General features: G+C 41.9%; 1 protein-coding gene across 1 annotated transcript in view; it reads left to right on the top strand.

Moving 5' to 3' along the window:
• Window positions 1-24,563, top strand: part of commd10 (COMM domain containing 10) — a 52,855-nt gene extending 28,292 nt beyond the window's left edge. Inside the window, exons 6-7 of the mRNA XM_035640772.2 lie at window positions 23,693-23,752; window positions 24,048-24,563. Coding sequence (XP_035496665.2) covers window positions 23,693-23,752; window positions 24,048-24,086 — 99 coding nt within the window. The 3' untranslated portion in view covers window positions 24,087-24,563. The remainder of the gene's footprint in view (window positions 1-23,692; window positions 23,753-24,047) is intronic.
• The last annotated feature ends 1,733 nt before the right edge of the window (window positions 24,564-26,296 follow it).

Here is a 26,296-nt window from a genome sequence, read left to right on the forward strand (position 1 = left end):
TCAATGCTATCATCATTTACTTCTTAATATTACTTTGGGAATATAATGTACTTCATATGCATTGCCTTCCACAGAGTAAATGCGATTTAGATGTGTTTGGCATCTTATTTGAATAAGCTGTCAGCTTGTTGTAAGCTTCACCCACTCTCTATTTACTGGTCTGGTTCCTCTTGACAGTTTTCATAAAGCATTTTTACTGCTATGTCCATTAAGCACAAATGTTCTTTCTGCCGAAGCCCAGTAGGAAAATGAGTGTAGTCTAAACCAGACTTTTGTCAGTGGTTGATAAACCTGTGTGCATGTGTGTGCATGTGCATCCACTTCCATGTGTGTCTGTGTGAATGCTGGAGGAAGCATGTCAGCTTCATTGTGACTGTCACGGAGCTGATAGCAGAGAGTGGGGTTGACAGTGGCTTCTCCTCAGCCTCGCCTGTAGACCTGGGAAGCCTCGATAAGACAACCAGGCTCTGAAGCCTCTAAAAAGAAAAACACCGGTGTGGAGAGCGGAATGAACAGATAGGCTAGGGAGGAGGAGGAGGAGCAGCAAGATGAGAAGAAGAAGAAGAAGAAGAGGAGGAGGATGGGATAGGAACGGGGAGGATGTAGAGAAGCAGAAAAAAATCCTGTCTTTTGGCAGTTGCTTCCACCGAGGCAGTTTTCTCTCTCTGCCGTTACGTCAAAAATCCTAACAATCCTTTTAGTCACAGCAGAGATGGGAGAAGCCCTCAAAGGGAGATGGTTACCACCCACCCACACACACACACACACACACACACACACACACACACACACACACACACACACACACACACACAAACACACACACATCTTCGACACCAATGTTTTCAAACTTATTTAATTCTATCTGAAGGCACATTTCAGTCTCGCCAGTGGCTGTGTTGCACTTATAAAACTCAGTTATCTCGAATAACCCAAATTCGCTGTGTGCGACATTAGACTGCGGTTTTGGTTCGCACAGGCACCACTCAGATTTTTTTAAAGTTGGATGGCACCTCCCTGTACCCCCACAGGTGGATGGGGAAGTTCAGCTTGGAATTGCATTTTCACCGAGGCACTTACTGTAAGTCGACAGAGGAATCCATTTTGGGGAGAGAGAGAGAGAGAGAGAGAGAGAGAGACGGCGACACGCAGCCTCGACTTGAAACATTGGGAAACCTTTCGCAGACCTTTTTGAGATGATGAGCTTCCTGCGGCATAAGCCATGTTTGACCTGAGATGGTGAAAGTCTGTGGCTGAAAAACAACTAGCCTTTCAGGAAGCTCAGGAGAGGCTACGCTCCTGCTCTCCCTCACATTCTCGGAGACCATCGCGACTTGAGCGTGGAGACGGGAAGGGTTAAAGGTGGTGTTGATTGGGGCCTGTCTGTGCGCGAGCGCGCGCGCGTGAGCGTGCCGCCATTTGTGTGATTTTTTGTGTGGATGGGAACGTAGCACACGAGATGAATGGGCCAGCAGTGTTTATGTATCTGTGCATGAGCGTGTACGTGCTTTCAGGTTAGAAAAACACGGGCTGATGGATGGATAGAGGAGCCGGGGCAGGGTGAGAGGTAGTAAAGGGTTTGACAGTGAAGATAGGGGACAGAGGGTATGTTTTGATTCGGTCATGAAAGTCTGAAGGGTAGCTGTGGAAACTGGATGTCACCTGGAGCTTCTTTCCCGCCCTTTTTTCTCCCTCTCTCTCTTTGCTCGGGCTTCGTTTACTTTTCACACTTCAAGGATATAGAACAATCAAAGCTTTCATATCTGCTTTTTTTTTTTTTTCTCTTTCCCTCTCTGAGGTGTTGAAAGAGAGAAAAGGAATATGGGCTGCTGCATCGGGATTAGTTAGGTTTGTGATGTTTCTTTGCAAGGTTGGATCTTATTTCAGGAAAACGTAGCATTGGAGGAGCCCTGGTACATTGCAATGAAAAATGCAACTTCTGTTCTTCATCTTAGTTCCTGAGAATGATGGAAGTTTTGTTTACTTTTGACACATATTGTCACAATTTACATATGAAATGTACAAATTTTGATTCTTATCATAATACAACAAAAGTAATACAAGACAATCTCACCACAAGCTCCATTTAGTATCTTTACTGGGGCTTTTTTAGGGGTTAAAGTTAGGGTCCTCAGTTATACATTTCTAATAAAATATGAATAACAAAAAAAAATCCAAACTAAATGTTCAAATTTCTTTCCTGAGCACTTAAATAGAGATTGAATTAGTTGAATTCAGTTTCATGAAAATTGCATAAACTCCACAAACTACTAAACTGAGGTTGTGGTGAGATTTTTTTTTGTGGTTTATGTGGTTCCACCGATAGGTTTAACATCTTCACACTTAACATAAACGCCAGTAAACCCCGTTCTTTAGTGTTGATTACATTTGCCCACCAACATTGATTTAAACAGAATTTTGATCAGATAAGGAATGAGGCTACTATTGAGCTGAAAGTCAGTAAATGATAATATGGAGTTGTTTCCCAAACCCTAACTGGCATTCTTGCAGTTGCTTTTCATTTTGTGTCATCACTGACAGGTTGAGACATGACATCAATTTTCTCACCTGTCAATTGCATTGTGGGTTTGTTAGTAGAAGATAGTGCACATTCCTTCAACACTTTTCATTCCAATGTGCTTTCTTTTCAGGGTGTAGGCAGTGTGTTTTAAACCCAGATGCTAAAATGAAATATCAGACAGCAATTATACTACAGAGTAAATTGGAAGTGCTTTGAGAGTGTGAGGGGACGCTATTAGCTAAGCTTAGCATAAAGACTGCAATCTGATGGAAACTGTTAGCGTGGCTCTGTGCATAGTCCAAAAATCTGCTAGATGAACCATTAAATTGAGATGATTGAGATGATTTTTTTTTGCCATTGTAAAGTTCCCTTTAAAAACCACCAAAAGCCATTGTGCATCTCCCCGGAAAAGTGTCAAACTATTTTATACATTTTAATGCTACACAACGCGGTTACAAGTCAGCGGGATTTTCGCACACTCTCACTTCAATTTACAGCTTCATGCCTGACTCTGACACCTCGATACATGGCACGCTAATAAGAGGTGATTGTTTCACATGTGACTGAATATCTCAGCTCAGGGTGAATTCATTATATGCTTCAGTGTTCTCACTGCCAGTGGAGGTCCTGTCTGTGTGCTTCATTTATTATTTAATCCCAGCTCGAGCCATTCATGTCCGACTGTACAGGTGTTTCAGGGAGAGGGCAGCAGTGCTGCACGAGAGCTGTCGCTGATTCATTCATTCATGTGCTTCATAGTGAATGGAATATTTTAAAATAGCTGTATAGTAATAGTAATAATGAATATACAGTATCACAATAGTGCAGCATAGTCCTACCAGAAGTGTTTGTGTCATTTTAACATGTTTGGTTTTCCAAGTGTCCAAATGATTCGACGAGTGTTTCCCTTTCCACACAGAATTGTATATCTAAAAGACAAGACTGTGAGACAGGATAAATTGGTGAAATATGAAAAAAAAAAAATTGAAAATCGATATTTAGAAAGAGATGAAGATTGGTTGGGAAAAAACAACCAAAAAATAAGGAAAATCTGACTTTTATTTACGTTGGAAAAATATTTATAGTAAATGCATTTTTTTAATGAGTCAATGGGACATACAGGTTCATCTTCAGCAGACTAGCAACACCCTCTAAATCTTTCCTCTTTATTATTTGATTTTTAATACATTTTCCCTTGTGGATGTGACTGTTATATGAGTGGATTAGTTATTGTAGATAGTATAGTTTCTTAGGGTTTTTCATACAGCCCAAGTTGACCTGTAAGCATGAAGAGTTTTGTGTGTGATATTGTAATGCATTGTAATATTGTATCCACTGTTACCACACATGTTCAGTAAGGCTGCAAACTTACCTCTTTGCTCTTTTATTTTTTTTGTTTGGTTTTTAAGTTTAGGCTACAATAACACCTGTGTCACGGAAACGTTTGTGGGTGAAAAAACAAACAGAAATTGCGACTCCTGCGATTTTCCGGTGTGAAATGACTCTCCTGTAAAGTGAATTTGGCTTCAACAAGCTTGAGGTCACAGAGCTTTGACACATATTCTTTCTCTTTATAGAATGGAGCACAGTTCATTTGTCTGGAGCACATTTTCCAGTCTCAGTGCCCCCTGGCCAATATCAGCTTGTATTGTGTAGGTAATAATAACCCTTACAACTTTGACATAATCAGCCTCCCTCTAAGAGTCAAAGAAAAAGAGATGTCAGGCGCATGTAGTCAGACAGAGGGAAATAAAGGACCATATATCGTTTCACACGGTGGTAACTATTTTTTTAATAACTGCAGTGGGACAAGGAAGAAAAAAATAAAAGTAAGTTTATTCATCTGCCGTGGTTTTTCTTTTATTTGTCGGATCTTGTGCCAAAGCATTTCTTTAATTAGACCCAAACAAAGGTCAAAACAGTCGGATTTTGTGTTACGCTTATGTAGGAAGATACAGGACAAGTTCAAACCTTCCTAATGTTAATTGGGCAGAGTCTGGCAGGCGTCTCCCTAATTACACATCTTTGAAAGGTTAAAATATTTAGTCCAGAGCGGGTCAGAAACATCAGGACATAAGTGTAGAAAATCCGCAAGACAAAGGGGGTCAGAAAAGTTCAGTTCTCCCTCGTGCACGTGTCCTTTAGCAGGTAGAGTTCCCTAATTAGACACTTTTAAAGTTTTAGTTTTTCCAGTGAGGGTCAGGATAATTCCGCTGTCCTATGACAGGTGGTTTTATTAATTAGGCCCAATAAATCTAAAGGTTAAGCACTTTATTGGAATTTAAGGCTTGAATATTAGGTGGATGAAGAAGTGAGGGGCAGGCCAATGCAAACAATGATAGTACAGTATGTAGAGATAAATGGCTAAATTCTCGGTACAGTTTGAGGGGCTCATTATAGATAAACGTTTGGATTTAAAGCTTTTATATGACCTGCCTCGCCAGCAATTTGTTAGAAGCCAGCTCATTGTTCAGCACACTCTCCTGCTGGGTCTCTTCCCCTCTAGAATCAGGGTATTATGAGGAGGCAAGTCCTGGGGACTAATGTTTGAAAAATGAAAAAAAGAAAGAAAAAAGGACCAATACATACCAGGGAAACAACACTCGTTTCCTTCCAACTAATACACCGAAGCCCAGCCGGGGCTATTTCTGAGGATCAAGTAGCAGTGGGAATGTGGATGAGTGACAGACGCTGTGAAAGCAGAGAGAATAATAGAAAAGAAATGGACAGAGAATGAAAGAAATACAGGTAGAAGCAGACAGCGCTGGCTGGGCCTCGCACACTCACCATCAGAGACATTCAGGATGCCTTAATAGCAAATTTTATACCGTACATGGATTTTTTATCTTTCCCCAAATTGGGTCCATCTTTTCCCCACCACTTATCTCTAACTCTGGTCTATGCCTGCCTTTCAGACTGTGAAATGGAGAGTGGTAATTTCCCCCCGATTCTCTCTGTATGTTAATGAAGCGCTAATCTGTTCCTGAGCGAGTGTCTTAATGAGGGCGACGTGCCCCGCGCTCAGCCGGCTAGTTCCCGTTAAGCTACCATTATGGAAAGTAGCTCGGTACCACTCGGCGTCCTGGGACCGGGCTGAAACGCATGCCTTACTTCCACTTTTAAAGCTTTCTTCTTCCCTCCTTAACAAGGCTGTGCGCTCCTCCGTGGGAGCGAGCAGAAGATAAACAAACATGGTAATGACGAGCGCGGGGAGAAGCTCCTCACACTTTGAGGTCTGGTCGTTTTCAGATGCTGGATGTTGGTTGAACTAAATAGGCCACGCAGGACAGATTGTTGGAGAAAGAGAGCACAGCGGGAGCCGAGTGTCAAACCTATTCTATTTGGACCATGTTTTCTCTTCTCAGGTGCTGCTTCGTGCATGTTGCATAGTCTCCGATGGGGGTACACGTGTACACCGAGAAAGTAAATCAACAGGGATTATTGACGTGATTTTCCGCCAAATTAGTGCGTTCCATTGATCGTGTCACATCGCCGTATCCATAACGCCTGCTGATGACGATAATATTTGGCTGTATTTAGAGAAACACCCTAACCAGATTTAAAGTAGGAACAGATGCTGCTCGGAGCTTTCAAAGACTTGTATCAAAGGATATATTATGGCTTTATTCATTTTGCATGTATCTAGGCCAGCCCAGCCCCTGCCACTCCCACAGACCACAGATGAAGGGTGGTGTGGTGGGTGACTATGAAATGGATTAACTTAACTCGCTTGCTTCACTCTCAAAATGAAATTGCTCATCTTTAGGCTTCTCTCTTTGTTCCCTCCATCAATTTTGTCTCATATCTTCTTTCTTTTCCCACCCTCTCCCTTGCTCTGTCCCCATTAAATCTTACGCGCAACAATCAGATATTCTGTTTTGTCATATGTGAGCTGCTTTTTTGAGTAAATGCTGAAAGGGAGGTGGGGTGCCGACAGGCTCTTCTGCAGTTATCTTCCTTACCTTTCACAGACACTTCCTGATGCTGAAAATTGAGATTACGCTCATGTTAAGCTGGCATTGAGCTGAATTTCTTATCTCAAGAAACTTCCCACTGGCACTGCAGCTTCATTCTGTGAGTCTCATACTCATAAGCACAGCAGTGATGAAACTGTATGAATGAGTAAAATACACTGATAGGAGCTTAAAAGTATTTTGGAAGAAACAAGTGAGAGGGAAGTTTAAGTGCTTGAGATGAGAGTGGGAGGTTTGGAGGGAGGTGGGAATGAGGTGTTTTGAATTTTTTTTTTTTCTTCTACTGCTCACATTACACAAATTCACTACAGGGGCTGAAACCTCAGGATTCCTGTGACGATGATGAAAAGATGTCTAAGCCTAGTCTCTGATGAGTCTTTAAGGGGTGTACTTGGATTCAGAGAGACTCTGGAGGCTTTTGTTACAAGTTTTCAGGTTCATACATCAATGAAATAGTCATGAACTGCGGCTGTTTGTCAGATTAGGACAGGCTTAGGTGGTTGGGGGACTGGTTTGATGTAGGCAGAGCTTAATGGCTTGCACTGCTTCCTTCCTCCACGCCATATGGAGAGGTTTAATCGCAAATCCATGAAGACTCCTGCGTGTACTTCCTTTTATTATGAGTAGTTATCAGTCATGCATCACTCACTGGGCTTCAAAAGGTACTTTTTGCTAAACTTGATTGGATGTGTCAGACGCAGCATTAAAATGCACAGCAACAGAAAGTGCAAAAAAAAACATGTATTATATATACGGGGGTTTGGGATGTGTCTGATGTGATACATCAACAAGTATCTGTGAGTCCTCTGAAGCAAAGTGCCCCAGATTCACTTATTAAAAATGCACTAACTGATTTGTACGTGGCATGATGTGTGTCAGTCTCTCCTTGGTGCCGTTGGCTCAGCTTTGGGCGATGCTGGCTGGATCTGTCAGAGAACCTGGCTGATGATGTCAGATGCAAGTGCAGTTATTAGAAAAAATGACCGAGCAAAAAAAATAAAAAAATCCTCTAGCCTTAATTGACTTTTTTTAAAGGTAAAAGGCTCATGGCCAAAAGCTTGAATTATTGATTTCTGTGATACTTTTTGGGCACCATTAATACTCATTTATATGAGCAAGTTGCAATGCATAAAAAAATGAGAAGAAGCACTTATTCCTTCGGTATTGGTTTTAAACTTATATAGACTGTAGGGCCATTGAGAAACCAGCAACCACAGCATATAGCAGATGACGCATTGCAGACGTGCCGACCCACGGGCTGATCAGAACCAGCCTCTGTTTCTGTTCAACACTGACCACAGTAGGGGGGTAGAGGGGTTGAGGAGCTGTCATATTTTCCTCCGGGAACGGAGGGGGAGATTCCCATGTGGCTGAATAATAATGTGGCTCTACCTCAGCAGAGAGAGGTTCAGGGGAGCACGATACAGAGTGGGAGGAGAGGAATTGGTCATAGAGCATTTGTCATAGAGGTTCAGAAGGGTCACTGGCACCACAAAAAGCCCTCCAGTGCCCATAAAAATTGGTTGTGCACATGCCTATGTTTTATGTGTGTGCGTGTGTGTGTGTGTGTGTTGCATGCTAGCATAGAAGTGTTTCTGATTAAAGCAAGGGCTGCTAAGCTGCGAGAGGCCAGCATGGAGGATGTGGCGGCGGTGCGGTAGTCCCAGTCAGTGTCAGTTAGCTCACAGGCCACTGCGGATCGCAGATGGTACCATGATCTGAAGCACCACCAGTGCACGCACCCTGCAAGATGTGAGCCAGATTTATCCCAAACTGTTGCCTGACCCTCACCAAGAATAACAGTTTGTTCCACAGCACAAGTGTGGAGGCAATGAGACCAGTTTTTCCCCTGACTTTGGTATGTTTAGTATGCCTTCATCTTGAGACCAGTGGGGAACCCGTAGCCTCATTTTACTAGCTGACAAATGTCTCTCTTAGCACTCGTTTAAAGAAACACTCAACTTCAACTCGGGGATTGAGCTTTGCTTTCTAATGAAGTCATTAGACAAAAATCTGGAGGACCCAGTGGTTGTCTGCAATTATAACATTTATGACAGGACTTGGTATTAGATGGTAGATTCAATATACTTTTATCCTTCAGTGTTTTATCACCCCAGCAATCTGAACTCTTTGGAAACCTAACTCAGACTATTAATGCCTGCAGAAATTGATTTGGTGGCGAAAAATGATTTTGTTGCATCTTACATTCATTAGATTTTGTGACATCACTTTGCTTCCAGTGAAAACTAAAATCAAAGACTAACTGTGTGTTTATTTACTATATAAAGCGGTGCACCTACATGTGTGTAGGAGAACATACTTGACAAAAGCTGCGTGTTTGAAGACTGAGCTCCTCGTGTTGGCTTACTTGTGACTTGAAAAGTAAAGAGGAAGACAGGGAGTGAATGAGAACGAGACCTTGGATGCACTCAGGTTGAAAAAAAGAAAAAGAAGCCTGATCCTACAACACGCTGCACAAATCAAACACAAAAATCGAAATGAAGTGGGGGCACGTATTAAAAAGAAATATTGTGCATAACACTCTTAAAAGGTGCATTATTACAATAATTAATTATTTATTATTTGCCTGTCTGTACCCATTTATCCACTGTCTACATTCCTTTCAGTCCTGAAAGAAACAGTCGCACAGAAGAAGAGAGAGAGAGAATTTTTATTACCGCTGTGCTTAAGAAAGTAAGCAGGACAGTATATTTTATTCAGAGAACAGTAAGTGGCTTTCAAATGTTTACTTCTGTTAAGCCCATGGTGGCCTTGGCTATTATTTATGAATTAACTGTTTCGAGATGCCTTAAAACTTCTTCTATTACACGGCAGGAGGGCCATCAAAATAGAACAGACAAACTTGCATCACACTGGATTATAAAAGCTTGAATGCGGGTTGATCAAAGTGATGTTTATACAGTAATGGCTCTTTTCGCAGCGAGAGAGTTTGTTGTGCTTGGAACAAAACACATTGCCTGAGTCCAACACAGAACACTCCCTTTGAGCCTTAGTTTGGAGTGAGGTTTACTGTCGTCAAGTTATTCGGAATTCAGTTATTCTCTTTGTACTTAGTAGATGAGCTTTTCTAATGAGTCAATTAATTAGTTAAGAAACTAGTTAATCAGACAGTGACTCTTAACATCCATGAATCTGTTCCATAGACTCAGCTCTGTAGGCCTTCTTAGAATAGCTTAGAATCTTAGAATATAGCATGTGTGCATGCTTGCGTGCGCGCGTGCGTGTGTTTGTTTGTGTGTGTGTTTGTGAGAGTTCGGCATGTCTGTGGTGAGTCTGTGTATGCATATGCATCTGTGCCTCAGTGTATTTCTGTCATTCTAGTTCACTGAGTGGCCCACTGGGCGCAGACAATCCCAGGCTTTGTGTGTATGTCCTGCTGTCATGCTGTGTACTGTACTGAATGGGCTCTGGGGAGCGAGGCGTGTGAAAATCCCACCCTTGCCCACCTAGAGACTGTCAGTTGTGTGTGTGTGTGTTTGTGTGTGTGTGTGTGTGTGTGTGTGTGTGTACGAGAGAAAGGCGGAGACAGAGAGAAAGAGTGCTTGTGTGTGTGTGTGTGTGTGTGCGTGTGTGTGTGTGTGTGTGTGTGTGTGTGTGTGTGTGTGTGTGGGCGGGTATATTCATGCGTGTGTAGGATGGGAAGTGGTGGGTGAAAGAGGACACTCCACACCGAAACAACCCCGCTCTGTGTTGGACAGTACAGAGCGATTCTTTATTGTTCTTTATTTCATTAACTGGGGAAACCTAATGACCTGACAAATGACCCCCAGCAACGGCCCACTCCGTTGACTCAGATTCAGAACCACTGTCGCTGCCCTTCTTCCTCTTCCCGTTTGCCTCTCTCATCACACTTGTTTTAAATATACAACTGCCATCAGACCAGCATTATTGCAAAACATTTTGACATGATACAGCCCGTGATGTGCAGCTGTGCTGATAACATTAATGCTCGCCGCATCAAATTTGGGTTTCCCCGTTCCTAGGCCCAGCTCATGTTGTGCTTTAAAGGCATAGTTCAGTGATTTTGAAGTGGGGTTGTATTAGTTACTTATGCATAGTTTATATGTTACCCTTTTGGAGATGGTGATCAGCAATGTCATTTAACAGAGTTTGGAGGGGAAATGGAAGTGACCTAAGTCTCGGTTACTTAACGGCTAAACTTAAACGGCGAAAGCGGGACCGAGACTTACGCTACTTCCATTTCCCCTCCAAACTCCGTTAAATGACATCGCTGATCACCATCTCCATAAGGTAACATATAAACTATGTATAAGTAACTCATACAACCCCACTTCAAAATCACTGACTAGATCCGACTGTGTCTTTCCTGCTATGAAGACGAGCCGTGATGTCTGCTGTGAAAGAGATCTACTCTACATACTCATTTTCTATATTTACTATCATTTTTAAACGCTTTTACACTATGCCTTTACTGATGAACTGTGGTTTTCACGTATTTATACCCGTTGTACCTTTTAATGAGCTTGATGAGGTGATAAGAGAAAAACACTTCTCTTATCAGTGTTAGAGGCCCTGCGCAGACACGCGGTTGTTCTCCATTACTCTGGTTGATTAGGCCTCTCATCAGGCTAACTGCTGCTAATGAGAGCCTGTGTAAAAAGAGGTGCACGAGGGAGCTGTCAATCAAGTGTGCTCTGTACGCTCCCGCACAATCCCGGAAAGACGAGCGCAGACCCCCGCCAAAGCTGAGCAATCCCCCACATATATAGAGCTTCACCCAAAACTTGCATTCCCATCTCCATATGACCTGCGTATGTTTTAAAATGTTATGTATTTTGTGAGGATTTGCCTCAAAAGGTTTTGCCCTATCTCGCAATGGCAATGAATCGAATCAATCTTTATTTTTATTTTTTTGGCGTAATAAAATTTGATAACAGTTTTTTTGCAAATCTGTCCATAACTCCATAAGTAATCCTTGAAAAAACAAACAATCACATGACCTACTTGGCGGCGGTAATAAGCAGTCAAATTACCAGTAAAAGTTTGTATGTATTGCATAGCATGACTATAGGTAATGCTTTATACATGTGATGTCGGCAAATTGAGAAGAACAGGAAAAACACCCCTGGTTTAAAATCTGGGAGTATTCACGCCTTATTTCAAGGTGGTTAGCTCTAGTGCCAATCTTGTGGCCACACTAAATAAACAGTGTAGCCTCATTTGTTGTATTAAGTCTTTGTCCCAACTGTTTTTACAAAAGCTCACCAGATAAAAACAAGGCTGACGTGACCGTTTTTTCCCACTGGATAACAAGTGTGACTCCCCTGGGAGACTCTTGCAAGGCTCATGACTCAAGCTGCTTTGTAGAGAACGACTGGAATCGACTCAGGTGCCGGGAACAGAGAATTCCTTCCTTGTCACGGATGAGACAATGTGACAGCTGAGTGGCTTGTTTTTGTAAACAGTCTCCCACCATGTGCATGCACTACTGCTGTAGTCTGGTGTGCCAGAGGCCACATACCATGCAAACATTGTAGCTCTATTAATACCAGTTCTGTCCTTTGTCAACTGGGAATTTTTCCACAACGCAGGTCGACGTATAAAAGGCACAAATGAATTACTTACACAGACTGCGGAACACAACAATGTTCCAGGTTTCATACCTAAAATGGGCGTCTTTCTTTTTAAGTCTCCCTGCCTTCCCGTCTCCCCGCAGTGATTCATATTTGAATGGATTCCTCACATGTAGATCATCACCATCGTCGCCAATAAGTGCCGTACTGTGTCTTGCTGCATAGCATGTGAAGACTCGAGAGGCGGATGTGGGAGCAGTATGAAAAGGCTTCTGGTGGAAGCCCATTGTTTTTAACCACAGGATGTGGTGGATTCGGATCGGGGAGGTGGATGGACGGTGCACACATGCAAACAAATAATGAAGAGACACACACACACACATGGACAGGACATTGGTGACCTCATCCATTTGAGACAAAACCAATAAGCAAAATAGCCGTCGACCTATTCAGCCCACCATCAAGGATGTTATTTGTTTAGCCCCGGTACCTACCACCTGCTGCTCTCAAATGTCAAGCCTCGCTTGTCGAATGAGAGTTTGCTGCATATTTTGAGTTCGCAGGGTGTCTTGAGTGTTTAATATCTCAGATAAAGGTGCTGTGTGTTTGTTCAGAAAGTCTTTGTATGTCTTCTGCCTGTGTTACAGCAACTATTATCACATAGTGTTTCAAAAGTTTACAGTTAACATTGGGTTCCTCAGAGATGCTTCTCCTGGCTAAAGTGTAGTGGTGAGATAAATCCAAAACCTCTCCTCTCTGTCTTTTCTTCCTGTCTCCTTCCACTCCTTCATCCATTCCTTCATCTGCCGCCGACTTTGTTTGTGTGATTGTTAGTGGCCTAGCCTCTCCGAGCATGTAGACATATAGCCTGTTGTTCCTCTAATTGGTTCTCTCTATTCATGTGGGGATGCAGACTGAGCCTGGGAGACTTCAGGCAAAGCTGACTCTTAATAAATGTCAGTCCAGAGCCAGGCTCACGGATGCGCAGCTCACCGATGGGCTGTTTATAACAAGGTGCCACTTAATGCAAGGGGAGACGGGAGCTGAGGCAAATTATAGAGATTAAGAAAGGGATTATATGAGGAGACGGTGATGCATCTTGCCGACGAGAGAAGGTGAGCGAGGGACAGGGAGACAGGATCACCTCAGCAGGCAGCGGGACACAGGGGAAGACCTCGTCTCCTGCTCATTCACTCATAGCCTGAGGGGAATGATTGTTGAGACAGCAAGGTGTATGTGCGTGTCACAGGAGGGCGGTCGCACACTGGTAGCAATGTATCTGGGTGTGTGCGATGCATGCGTGTTAGTGGAATGATTCCCAACAAGCTACAGTTGCCAGGCGGTACATGAAAATGTCAAGTAATTGACTAGTAAATTTACAATAACCAGTCGGCTGCCAGAAGAGCGTCAAAATAGTCAGGTAAAAGTAATGGATAAACAGTTTAAATCGTTAGCGAGTAAATGGTTAAAATAGCTAAAAGCAAATTATTGTATTAGTAAAGAAAGTTTTTTTTTTTAAAAGAAAGTGATGTATGAATGTTTAAATAATAAGCTATTCGTAATCTGTCAACAGATGAAAGAACTAGCTAATAGTAATGGATCAATGTTTGAGTAGTTAGTAGTAAATAAACAGGTGAAATGTTTACCCAAAACTAAGGAATAAAGTCGAAACAGTAATGTGATCACAGCCTATAGATACGATACGATTCAATGCGATACGATGAAAACTTGAACCCAATGTTTCGCTTTCATATATGTCACTCTGCTGGTGTTTTATTCTCGAAAATGCCCCAGGCTAATAATGTTGCATCACATTTTGTGTTATGATGCGACAATCTACAGCACCAAAACAAGGAAAACATTGGCAATATAATATAATTGAAAAACAAACAAACATGTAACAACTGTTCATTTTATCATATAAATATTGTGTTAAGTAACATCCACTTGTAGCCATGAGAACCAAGTGCAAATTTGAGTTTTGATCTGTGCACGTGTCACTAACCCTTACGTTTGTCTGAGATTTGAGGGTTTGTTTTCGGGTGCATGGAACTCCGTATCAATGCATGCTTATATGCACATGAGTGTACAGTATGTGCAGTATGTGTGTGGGTGGGATTGTCTTGGTATGATTTCTGGAATGCTTCCTCTCAAGGCTGCAGCTGGTGTCCTCCTCCAGCTCCCGACTCAACAAGACACAAAAACAAATCAAAATCCCTCTTTTGTTTCTGGTCTTGTTGTACCTCGTTTTTCCTTTTGATTGTTGTCAAAGTTTCCAGTGTCTCCCCTGGTGTAGCAGCATGCACTCCTCTCTTCTATGCTGTCATTTACTCTCCGCTGTTTTCAGAGTTCAGATAGAATGAGAACATTACCAGTGCTTGATGAAAAAAGATAGAGGGAGAATAAAATATTCAGACAGATGGAATATTTTAGGCCAGTTCATCCCCAGGTGTTTCCTCCAAATCATCAAAATTAGAAACACTGAGTGACATGTTGGCTCCTTAACATCTTCTGGAAGGCCCCTTAATGTACATGAAGGCTTTTCCATCATGTCATCACATGTATGTCATCGGGGTGGAAAAATCTCCTCTCTTCTCTTCTCTTTATATTTTTGGGAGAATAGGACTGTCGGTCTGTGTGCGTCTGTGTGCGCGCTCATATCTGCTCGTGCTTATTTCTGTCATAAACACCAGAGGTGATTGACAGTTTCCAGTGTTTGGATTTGACAGCTCGTATTTGTTGCCGTCGACAGGCTTTTAGTGAATGGCTGACGTTTTGAGGTTCCAAGTCTGTCGCTGTGCGATGGCTGCAGGGCGCTGTGGTGGGTGTGGATAGCGGTGCCCCCCCCCCCCCCCCTTTCAGCATCAATGCACAGTGCATGTGGGGCTTCTACAGGCTGTTTTTCCTCAACAACTCTGGGATCAAAGGGTCATGGGAAGACAAACATGGCTTGTTTTTTAAACTATTGATTTTTTTGTTGTCGACTGGCACAGTTCTGTGTAATGCGACTGGCCGCAGATGATTTCAAGAATACTTCACATAGCAGCTGAATATTATGGATAGGCAAAGTTGAGAAAATCCAATGCTATTTAAGATGTTCATTGACCAAATGGATAACAGACCAAACACAGACCGCTGTAAGTTGATCAGCTACTGCACACCAGTGTTCAGGTGTCGAAGATTTCAGACTCTACACTATGTTAATCCTATGTGGGTAAACCACCATGGATGAGGCAGAGAAGATGCAGTTTCTTTATTGCCTTGAGCTTCCACAGACAACCAAAGGTCACTTTCTCTCTCTCTCCATTGAAAAAAACTGGCAGTTCTCTCCACAAAATGCAGTAAGTTCATTCCTGTTGCAAAGCAATCTGGAAAATGTTAGAATAATTTCAGCTCAACCTCTGTTTGGATCTTTAGGGGCTTTTGATTATATCTCATGATCTTCATCTAGAGATGAAGTTTGTCAGGTGTTCCATTTCATTTTTTTTTACTATGGTATGATTTTGGGTTAATAGACCTTCAGGGAGGTTAAGGTTTAGAGAACGTAGCAAACTATAGTAACTGCTTGAGAACATAGAAAACCAGATTTAGATTTTATATACCTTTTACGTGTGTGGAATGCAAACAAAAGAATTATGGACGTTTTATGAAATGTAAACACATTCAGAAACACTATTTGCACACCATTAATAATAATTATAGAACAAGTAAATAGAAATCACAGTTCTGATTGATTATACTGTGCTTCAGTAACTATGAAAGTAAGATAAATGTCCTCAGTAGTTTGTCTCCCAAAAAAATGTGAAAGAGTGGAAGTGGAAGTTTAAAAAACACTGCAAAGGTTTAATATTAGTATTACTTTCAAATTAATCACAATTTACACAAAATCCAGTCCAAATGCTGGTAGTCTGAAAGGTAATGTACATACACACACTCATAATAGCCTGTCAGCTAACTGGCTAAGGGAATTCCCAGTATGCTTGAGTTTGAGAAATGCTGGTTCTAATAGATCATGACATTTTTAATGTTTTGGGGGTCACTGGTCGCCATGCTGTAATTGCCTTATTATAGTGTTTTCTCCTTCTTTGAAAAAGTTAGTTAGAGATCACATTAGATGTATATTACAGAATATAAAATGTAGTTTGGTTAGTGTGCCATAATGAGTAGAAAGGTATTAGTTAATCTCGGCATAATGCTTAGGCCAATTTCATATCAAATTTTCTCCTCAGCTGAACCTTTGATCAGTCTTCAATTCCCCCTCTGTGTTCCTCCTTGACGGTGAATCATGTGGCTACAAATGAGCCTGACCTCAACCGAGCTGATGACGTACAGACAGATGGACAGAAGCACTCACGACATGAAAGAGGAGGCAGCACAACTGTAGCACTGACGCAAACATCCAAAATCTTTATTGAGACGTTAAAAGACTGTGTTTTGACAGCTCAGCTGCCTTCGTCTAGTGGCAGAAAACTGAACAAACGCACAAGTTACATGCGTCCGCAAGCACGCCAAACACACTTTTGTCTCGATGAGTTTTTCTTTTTACATCTAAGAGACAGATGTTGTGGTCTTCTCATTACTGTTAGCTTAATTTTAGTTATGGAAAACATTTTCATCTCACTTCTGATTTGAAAAGAAAAGAAGTGGAAGTGATGAGATGCCAGTTTATATCAAATAATTTCCTGCTTGTGAAAAACATTTTCTTGGTGTCAGTTTTATTTGTCTTACCACCTGCATGCATATTCAGTGACACCCCACTTTTCACATCCTAATAAAATAATGATGAACTTTATTTCAAAACAGCAGTTCCAAAGTGCTTTAGTTAATAATAAAAATGCATAAAAAGTACACTGCATGAAAACAAGTCAAGTGAAGTGAAAATGGCTACTCAACAGTAAAAAATTATTTAGCAAACCCCAAAACAATGAACAAAGCAAAAACCAATAAAAAGATGTATATAAAGATGGACGACATGACAGCTCCCCAAAAGTGAAGCCATGATCCTCCTCTTTTTTTTGAGTCTGAACATTTAAGAGCAATCGGACAGACGATCTGAGAAATCAAGGCTATAAATTCAGCAATTATAGATTGGTGCCTTGAATTTGAGGGTTTTGAATTGGATGAGGAGGATTTCAACTGAAATCATCCTACAGCAAGATGGCACAAAGCAGCTCAGGCAGCCAGGGAAGCTTGTGAATGTTTCCACAAAGACAGAGAGGAGGACCAGGCAGACAGATTGACACACATGCATGTATTGTAAACTAACTGAGATGCAGTCGTGACTCATGCTGTGTTTGCTGCAAAGCTGAGCGACAGACGGAGAAGCATTCGAGCAAGCTGACAAATTGATAAACCAGATTGAAAGATAGACCAGCAGTCCCTGGGTCATCAGTGTTTATGTAAAGACATGTGGGCCCATGGCAACATAACAGTTCACCAGCAAGGGTTGTAGTCGTCTGAAATTAAGATGTGTCGCGATGTCAAAGAAACAAAGAGGAGTGTGTGCTTTTTTTGTGTAAATTGTAGAACAGCAACCAGGGAGGGGAGGGTGAACTGGGTGTAAGGAGTTGCCAAAATCCAGCTGTGCATTTCACTTGTTGGCAAAAGTCAACAACCAGGCATCAGCAGTGAGCTCCATTCTTTCAAATTCACAGTAACCCTCTCTTCTGATGCTGATTTAATGCTGTGCTGCATGGTTTCATGGTGACAGAAGCAGGTTGATATTTTTTTTCCCATTCTGAACCGCCACACACACAAACCAGTGTATATTCATTCATTCTATTCGAGCAGGGATGAAATGCATTGTTGGCATTCAGCGTATATCTTTTTTTACATACTGACAGAATTCATTGAATTCAGTACATGTGCTAAAACACTAATGCCATTTGTGATGCCAAGTGGAATATGTCAATTTCTAAAGTAAAATATTACACCTTTTTTTTTTAAATAATTACCAGCAAGATATAGATTTGTTTTTCTATTTTTTCTCCTTCATCGTGTTGAGAATGAGACATAATTTCTGGAGGAAGTGATAAACTTTAAGTTAGAGCCCACCGTGGACACCCAGGTAGCACAGAGGAAGCACATTTATCCACCACTGAAGGGGCCTGCTTTCATTACCCACCTGCGATGGCTCTGGATTGGCTGGGTGCACCGACAAACACACTTGCCAATGTTTGCAGGGCAGGAAGTTGAAGAGGCTAAGTGAGTTGTAGTCTCTGCACCCGTTCGTCATACTGGCATGAACCCGCCCATGCTGGGTTAGTCCGTGTTCAGGCTGACAATATGCTCCGTTGAATGTGCACAGCAAGGGTTCTGACAATGTGGGCTTTGGTAAAAAAAGAAAAAAGTTGGATGTTCTTTCAAATTTACTGCAGCACAGTGTAACGTCTCCCAGTGGTGACCAATAGCTGGAAGATGACTTTGTAAGATGAAAAGCATATTCTTCTGTTTAGTTAATTGAAACAACTTTACAGAGTGGTAACATGTCTTATTGTATATGATAAATCATTGTTGAGTATTTTGGTGTCCGATAAGCCTCCAAAATAATTTATGTATTGATTAATTCATTTATTCACTCTGGACGCTTTTTTTATTCTCTTACTTCTGTACCTGGAGCAAAACACCCACACCAACGCAGCCCTTTGCGTTTTCTTAATGGAGGGTTATTAACAGTCTGAACGTCTTCTTCCATCCTCTTTGAGAAACAGTCTACTCAGACCAAAAGAGGGAGTCAGCAGCAAATAGAAATATGAATAATCCAACATGATAAATGCTACATGCATGCAAGTAAGCATATTTCTACAGAAACTTTCAGCACAGGAATTTAAATGTCCTCTTCAGCTAGAAAAGTCCAATGAGACAGTGAAGACTAAAGAAGAATAAAGTGGAGAATTTATAAAATAAAAGTCAAAATTTCCGAAGCCTAAGAAAATGTAATATTGATAAAAAGAATCATGCTATCGTACTATGATCTTTGGTCCAGTGTCTTCAATATGTATTGGGACAGATAAAGGACCTCTGTAAGAGCCCACAACACAATGATTGCCGAGTTTTTTTTTAAATGTTGATCAGGGCAAACATACAGAACAGCCCAAAACATTCTCGACCTTTTCCAGGACACCAACTCTCACACAAGGGCACATCATTTGACTATTTACTGCAGAAGATTGATTTGCGCTAGTAGTCGACACTTGAGCCTGATTTGCTTCACTTTGTCCCTGTCTGGTATGGACTGTTTCATGCATATTTTAAGATTGCTTCACCCAGCAGACAGTCCACTGTGCTGCCCCATCTGTCTTTCCCTCCCTCTGTGTGAACATATAGACAACTTTGTTTGTATGTCAGGTTTGAAGCCACATTTCTGGATGTAAGACACTTATATCTTTGCATCAGTGGATTCTTTTTAGTTTCACTGTTGGAGATGCTTTGTTGTTGTTGTTTTTTCGTACAATGAAATCTCTGAGTGATAATCTCTCTTGAGTTATCGCAAATCTTCATTCCTCTGCTGAAGCTCTTGTCGTCTCATTGAGTCTCTCCGTTTTTTGGCTTTAACGCTGCCTCTCATTTCTATTGTTTCTATTCCTCTCTTTTTTTTGTAGATCTCCCTTGTCATGTCCTACTCACTCTCCCTTACCTGATTCCCACCCTGTCTTTCATTGCTTTTAACAGGGAGAAAGCAAGAAGTTCAGTTTTTGTGAAGCACTCAGCAGCAAAAAAAAAAAAGGAAGTCCACTGCTTTGATGAATGTTTCAAATCCAAGCATTGCTTTATTGCACTGAAGCAAATAATTGATAAAGATTGCCCTTTTTGCATCCATAAAGGTACATTCACTCAGATTTCTTGTGCTATGAGAATACCTCTGCCTGATGCCGGACGATACAGTCTTATATAAACTTATATTAATGACACCAGCAACCACTTCATGGGATAAAGGCACCACTTATTAAACCAACACTTATTTAGCAATTTAAATACACTGATTGATTCAACCGGTCAACAGAAGAACCTCTTAAATCTTATCAAATCTGTCTCCTGTTAACGTCAGCGCTGCAGTTACAGTTTGTCAACCTATGACAGCTCTCTGACTACAGTTGTTCAGATTGGCTCCAGTTTATTTAAAGGGTAATTCCTTACTTATTGCTCCGTAGTCATAGGTCAACTTGGATTTAGTCTTTGTAGTCCTGGCAGTCAAGATGTTCAGTGTAGATCTGATACTACTGGAAATATCACTGCTGTAAAGTCCACCGGGGCCAAACTAATGAACATTGAGACAGAATCTGACAGGTAGCACAGCGACTAGTCCAAACAATCTGCAGTCGAGCAGCTCTGTGATGCTGTGAGTAAAAAATGACCAGATTCATATCTGAGAAACCATGAATGTCTGCCGCAAATTGACTGGAAAACCATTTAACAGTCCTCCAGACATTTCCCCTAAAACCATGAATATCAATGTGCCGGGGGCATTAGGTAAAAAGTTCCAAATTTGTGCCACTCTATTTTTTTAAATGTGAAGCTGGTGGCCCCAAATAAACTGTCAGTTGACCACCTGACTTGTTACGATTCGTCCTCTGGGCGGAACCGATATCTGTGCCAAAGTTCATGGCAATCCATTCAACAGTCGTTGAAACACTTCACAAAACTGTCAGAGGAAATGTCAGTGAGTCATTGAGGACAGTTGGCTTCTTCGTCTGGGGATTGTAGGTCTGTACTGTACAGACTGGATATGTTTCATTTTTGAGTCCAAAAGTGACTGACTGACTTTTGCCGTCCGACGAGCCACAGTTTTAAACAAGTGGCAACCCACCGTTGGTTTGTGAACTGACGTATTGACAGATCGGTTTAGGAAATGTCATTGATTTATTTTATTTTATTTTTCTCTCATGTGTCGGATCTCCCTCGATGTGTAGCCTATATTTTGTAATGATATACTGTAGTGTATCACCAGATGCAAGTGAATTCATGATTATCTTGGTTTAATCCTGTTTTCTGTATCCTGACAGGATTCAGGCACACACTGGTGTGTGTGTTTGTGTGTTTGTGTGTTTGTGTGTGTGTGTGTGTGTGTGTGTGTGTGTGTACACTGGTAGCATGAGGCTGTGATGATGAGGCTGATGCATCCTATCCCCATTAGTGTTAGCCCAGATCTGTCAGAGCCTTGTTGGGTTACTGCCTGGCAAAATCTCAACCCTGAGGAACAATGGGATGGGCCAAACAGACACACACACACAGACAAACCCTTGTGCATATGTTCCCAGGACAAAACACTGTTTCTCTCTCTAACACAAACACACACACACACACACACACACACACACACACAGCAGTGCCTAGAAATTCTCCTCACATCACACTGTCAGTCTCACATTCACACAAGCACAAACACACAAACCAAACACACCTTCATCCTCAACACATTCTGGTTTGTTGTCCTCACTTCATTTGTTGCTTAGTTTTGATCGACATCTTATTTTGCACACCGAAGCCGATTTTTTTCAGCTGTCCCCCGTCTCACCTCTGTCAGACGGTAAACCGAGGCCGCTCAGCCGGCTCGATACCTCTGTATTTCTTTTTCCAACTCAGCTGGGGTTGTTTCTGTGACCCCAGCACACCAAAGACCATCAACTCAGACGTCTAACTATGCAGCACTGTAGTGTTTGCCACGGTGGCGATCAATAGAATACGGAGTGGTGTGAACTGTAAATCAGATCGGTGGTGTTCCAAGCACAGAATGTGTTCTTGGTTCAACATCTCCTGACAAAATACCTTGTTTACTGACAGAATTATTAATCACCTCGTAGAACAACGTTAATGTGCATTTTTGAGTACCTGGCAACAACACTTAAATAGGCTGCTCTATCACCCGTTGTGCCGAGGCAATCCTTGCAGCATTCCCGTCTGCGGCGGCTGAATTCAAGGCTGCCCTACTTCTCCTCGTGCTACGGCGCCGCTGTGGAGTCGGGAGTTTTGACGAGAGATAACATTTTCCCTCTGCGCTCTGCTATATTGACTTTTAACGTTGCTTCTAATTAATATCTCTGTTATTAATTTGCCGTGACACATGACCTCCTTCCGCCCACCCACCCGCCCACACAGCCCACCAGCCAACCAGTCGGCTTCGAGCCCCGAAGCCCCATTTAGTCTCTAAGCACCGAACTGCAGGGAGCAGAGCTGCGCTGTGGAGCACAATCAGAACAACTCGCATGTCTTTCTGCAGTGATTTCTTTTATTTTCGTTTGGTTTGTCTGCGTCTTTCCTTGTGTCTGTCTTTCATTCACTTTTTCCACAATTATCCTGCCTTGTTTCTGTCCTCCTCCTTCTCCTCGGTTTCTAGGAGTTCAGTACTATTATCAACCGCCAGCACTGCCGTTCTCACTCTGCGCCGAGTATTTCACGTATTAAACCTATTTCCTCAATGATGGGTGTTGATAAAGTACTCGCCATTATGCCCGGTCTTGGAGGGTGGCTTTATGTTCAGCCTTCGTTTCTGATGGGGTGATGATGATGATGATGATGATGATGATGATGATGATGATGATAATAGCAGTCGAGTGATGGTTGCCCTTGGTTTCTAATCTTTTTCTGAATAACATCACTTCCTCTAAATAGTTTCTCAAGCCTGTAATCTTTCCAGAGAGGAGAGAGAGAAAGCGAAAAGCTCCCAGGGGATACAGTAAACAATGTCTGACAATAAACTGACATAAATAAACAGTTTATTCACAGTCACAGAATTTGTTGCTTATCTGAAAACTGACTTAAAATTTGTTATCGTAATACCTGTGTGCACAAATCTTAATATATTCCAGCTTTTCAAGACTCAAGCTTCATTATCTGTCATAATGCTGAATATACTCCTTGTATTTGCTCCATTATGACAAAATTGATGTAATTCTTCCTTTTTTTACATCAACATATTAACAATTTGCTCTTGATATTTCCTTTTACATTATTATTGACATGTTATGTTTTTCTGTCAATCATTTTAAAAATATTTTCCCTTGTATGCTTGATGAATCTGTTTGCTTTCATCACATGGACAAGACAGTAAAATATTTTTGTTGAGGATTAGGAATTGAAAAATGTTCAATGTATGAATTTCAATATATCAAATAGAAAATTGTTTGCACAGTGATCTTTAGTGATCAAATCTTCTACTGTAAATGACCGTTGCATCTCTACATACAGTATGTTGTTATGTCAGAATGTTTAGTGCATGTTTAGACATGTAAGCGCTGCAAGTGAGGCAGCAACTTTCTTTTTAACTTAAGCCAAATCGAGAGGGGAAGGAGTGACGAGCTTCACCACAGTGTGTCAGCGGACAATGACTTTGCCTTCGGTGTATTTTTAAACACTCTGACGGATGACACTTAGAGGATAGTACGCGCCAGCCAGAGAGCAGTAATAATTAATGAAGGTTTTTATAGAAAGCACAAGAAGCTGAGAGGATAAGTCTCGGTCATGACTCTTAGGCATTTGCTCTTATCGTTGCCTTTTTATCCTCGGCTCTGTTGCTCTCATGTTTCCCTGAAGTTATTCTTCTCATTTGTTAGGTGGCTTGTTCTCTCTCCTAACCTTCTCTGACTCTCTCTCTCTCTCTCTCTCTCTCTCTCTCTCTCTCTCTCTCTCTCTCTCTCTCTCTCCAGGTCCAGGAAAATGTCTTTGTTGAGTTTAACCACCAGGAGCTGCTTGAATTGTACAACAAGGTTTGTTTTTTTCAGTGTGTTTGTACATGTGTCCACTTCTTTGATTATATGTATATCTTTGTGTATCAATGTCAACCCTCCGTGTTGTATTTCCTCCTGATTGGCAGATATTTCAATAATCTATTCAAAAACCCATCCAACTGCCTGTCTTCCTCATACATGGATATATTTTGTTGCACGTGCCTCTCTTTTTCTGTATCTTTCCAACTATTTTTCTCTAGCTTGTGAGAGAGAGAGAGAGAGAGAGAATGTACTTGTCTTCCAAAAATATAACATTTTCTTCTCTTTCCTCCAGCTTGAAATCGTACAAGGCCAGTTGGACTCCTTGACTTGATGCCTGCTGCTCTGTGTAGAACCACACACACACACACACACATGCAAGTTGCTAGAATTTTTGCTGACAGCTCCGCCAGCTGTTAGAAGCCTACCAATTCCATTATTGCTCTAATTTACGAGAGAAAAATGTCAAAATGAGCAGCCAGGAGTTTCATTCCCTCACTGAATTGATCGAGACATTGTGATAAATCTCCTTTTGCTTTGAAATGTTCATTGAGGAGATGGTTCGGAAAAGGACCTCTTCCAATTTGAATAGATTTTTAGTGACATTCCTCAGTTCCCTGCAGAAAGTACGCTTAATGTTTGATTGTGATGTCTAATAAACGTGCCAACAGTCAGTGATGTTGAAAATTGAAGTGCACCTCGGAGAAAAAAGAAAATTAGAAGTCGGACTGTCGCTTTGACTTGAGACGAAACGAAGTGTGTAACTCGGTGAATGAGTCGTCTTCTAATAAAATGTGAAATGGAGATGAAATCCGTCCAAGCTGTTGTTATTTAGTGAAGGCTCATTATTTCTCATTAAGGCCAACCTGGACTGCTGGTTCACCAGATGGGAGGCAACGTGGACCTCCAGAGTCTGTGTGCGTGTGTGTGTGTGTGTGTGTGTGTGTGTGTGTGTGTGTGTGTGTGTGTGTGTGTGTGTGTGTGTGTGTGTGTGTGTGTGTGTGTGTGTGTGTGTGTGTGTGTGTGTGTTTGTGTGTGTGTGGGTGTGTGTGTGTGTGTGTTTGTGTCTGCTAAGTGTGTGTCTGATCAAATATCCTCTTCCTATTTTGAATTAAACCCCAGAAGTTCCCCACATTCCCAGGTGTGTTCCTCCTGTTCAGGTTAAGATAAACCCAATCAGATCTAACTAGTGGCTCTGCTCTTAAATGGGCTGCTTTGTATTCCCTCTGAACTCCTGGCTGGAAGGTCACAGATGAGGTGCGTCTGTCCAACGACTTCTGCTATACTCTCCGAAAAAACGGACAATCCCACATTCCCAGCCGCTCCACGCCATGATTGACCAGGTGTGTGGAGGAGAGAAAGGAGCCTCTCTTTGTAGCTCTCCTTTTTATTTATGGCGGCCCTCGTTTTTATGGGAACAACCAAGTGCAACACTATGAATGACTTCCTGGACAGTCTGTCTGAAAATGTGCGCCTTTATCCCCAGATTAAAAGAAGGCCGTGCCCCCCTCCCTCTCTGTGACAGACAGTTTCTCACTTTTTTTATCGCAACAACTATAAAACACTTTGAATTTCCAATGTGTTTTGACAGCACGTCTTACATGCAAGTTCCCCTTAGACTTATTCTCAGACAACCAATTATGCTCTAGTCTTTTTGCCTGTGTGGACCATTTATACAGCTTTTGACCCAGTTAAGTGTTGGAGAATTGGTGGATGGACCAATGTAAGCGTGTCCAGATACGGGTGTGATCATATGCACAACCAGCGTCTTTCCTTCTTACCATCACCCTTGCTTTATAGACCTAGAAACTTGAAAACGGTGTTAATTGGAGAACTGTGTTAATGGGATGATCAGCATGTTGAGAGGACATAAAAATGGGAACACAACATACAGCTGCCAACATGATGAATGCAACAAAATATCCAAGGGTAGTGAAATTGACCAAGAGAGAAGACAACTACAGTATCAACACACTTTCTTTTCCACCTGAAATGGGTGACTGAGAGTAACACTTCGATGTATAGCAGAGACAAAAGCACACTTAGGTAAATCGCCACCCACAGAACACACATTGGGACAAAAGAATCACAAAGCACACGACTTCCTGAACGACTGAAGTGTCCAAAAAAAACTGTCCGAGCCACTTCTCTAGTCGAGCTTTTACTCCAATTGGCAATTTTTGCCACCATTTCTGAATGCATGCAGCCGGAGGGGAGCGCCGCGTTCCACAGCATGGAGAACAGATGGCGAGGCTGCGCGGAGATGGCCGCCCGGAAAACAAGAAGGGGAAAACAACCACTCACACACTCAGACTCACACTGAGATCGGGCAGAACACAGCACACAGAGTCCCAGCAAGAGCGATAGGGGGAGCGTGCGTCTGAGTTTGTGTACTTATGTCCGGTGAGTTGTGTCTCTGCGAGCTCTTGTCAAAGCTGCTTGGATGCTCCGGTGTGTGTGATGAGGCGAACTAAGTTCGGCCAGTCACCACACGAACCGCACACACACATCCAAAGTGCAGTGTTTTTTGGGTTTTTTTTTTTT

The sequence above is a fragment of the Scophthalmus maximus genome, chromosome 19, assembly GCF_022379125.1.
Source record: "Scophthalmus maximus strain ysfricsl-2021 chromosome 19, ASM2237912v1, whole genome shotgun sequence".
Classification (NCBI taxonomy): Eukaryota; Metazoa; Chordata; class Actinopteri; order Pleuronectiformes; family Scophthalmidae; genus Scophthalmus; species Scophthalmus maximus.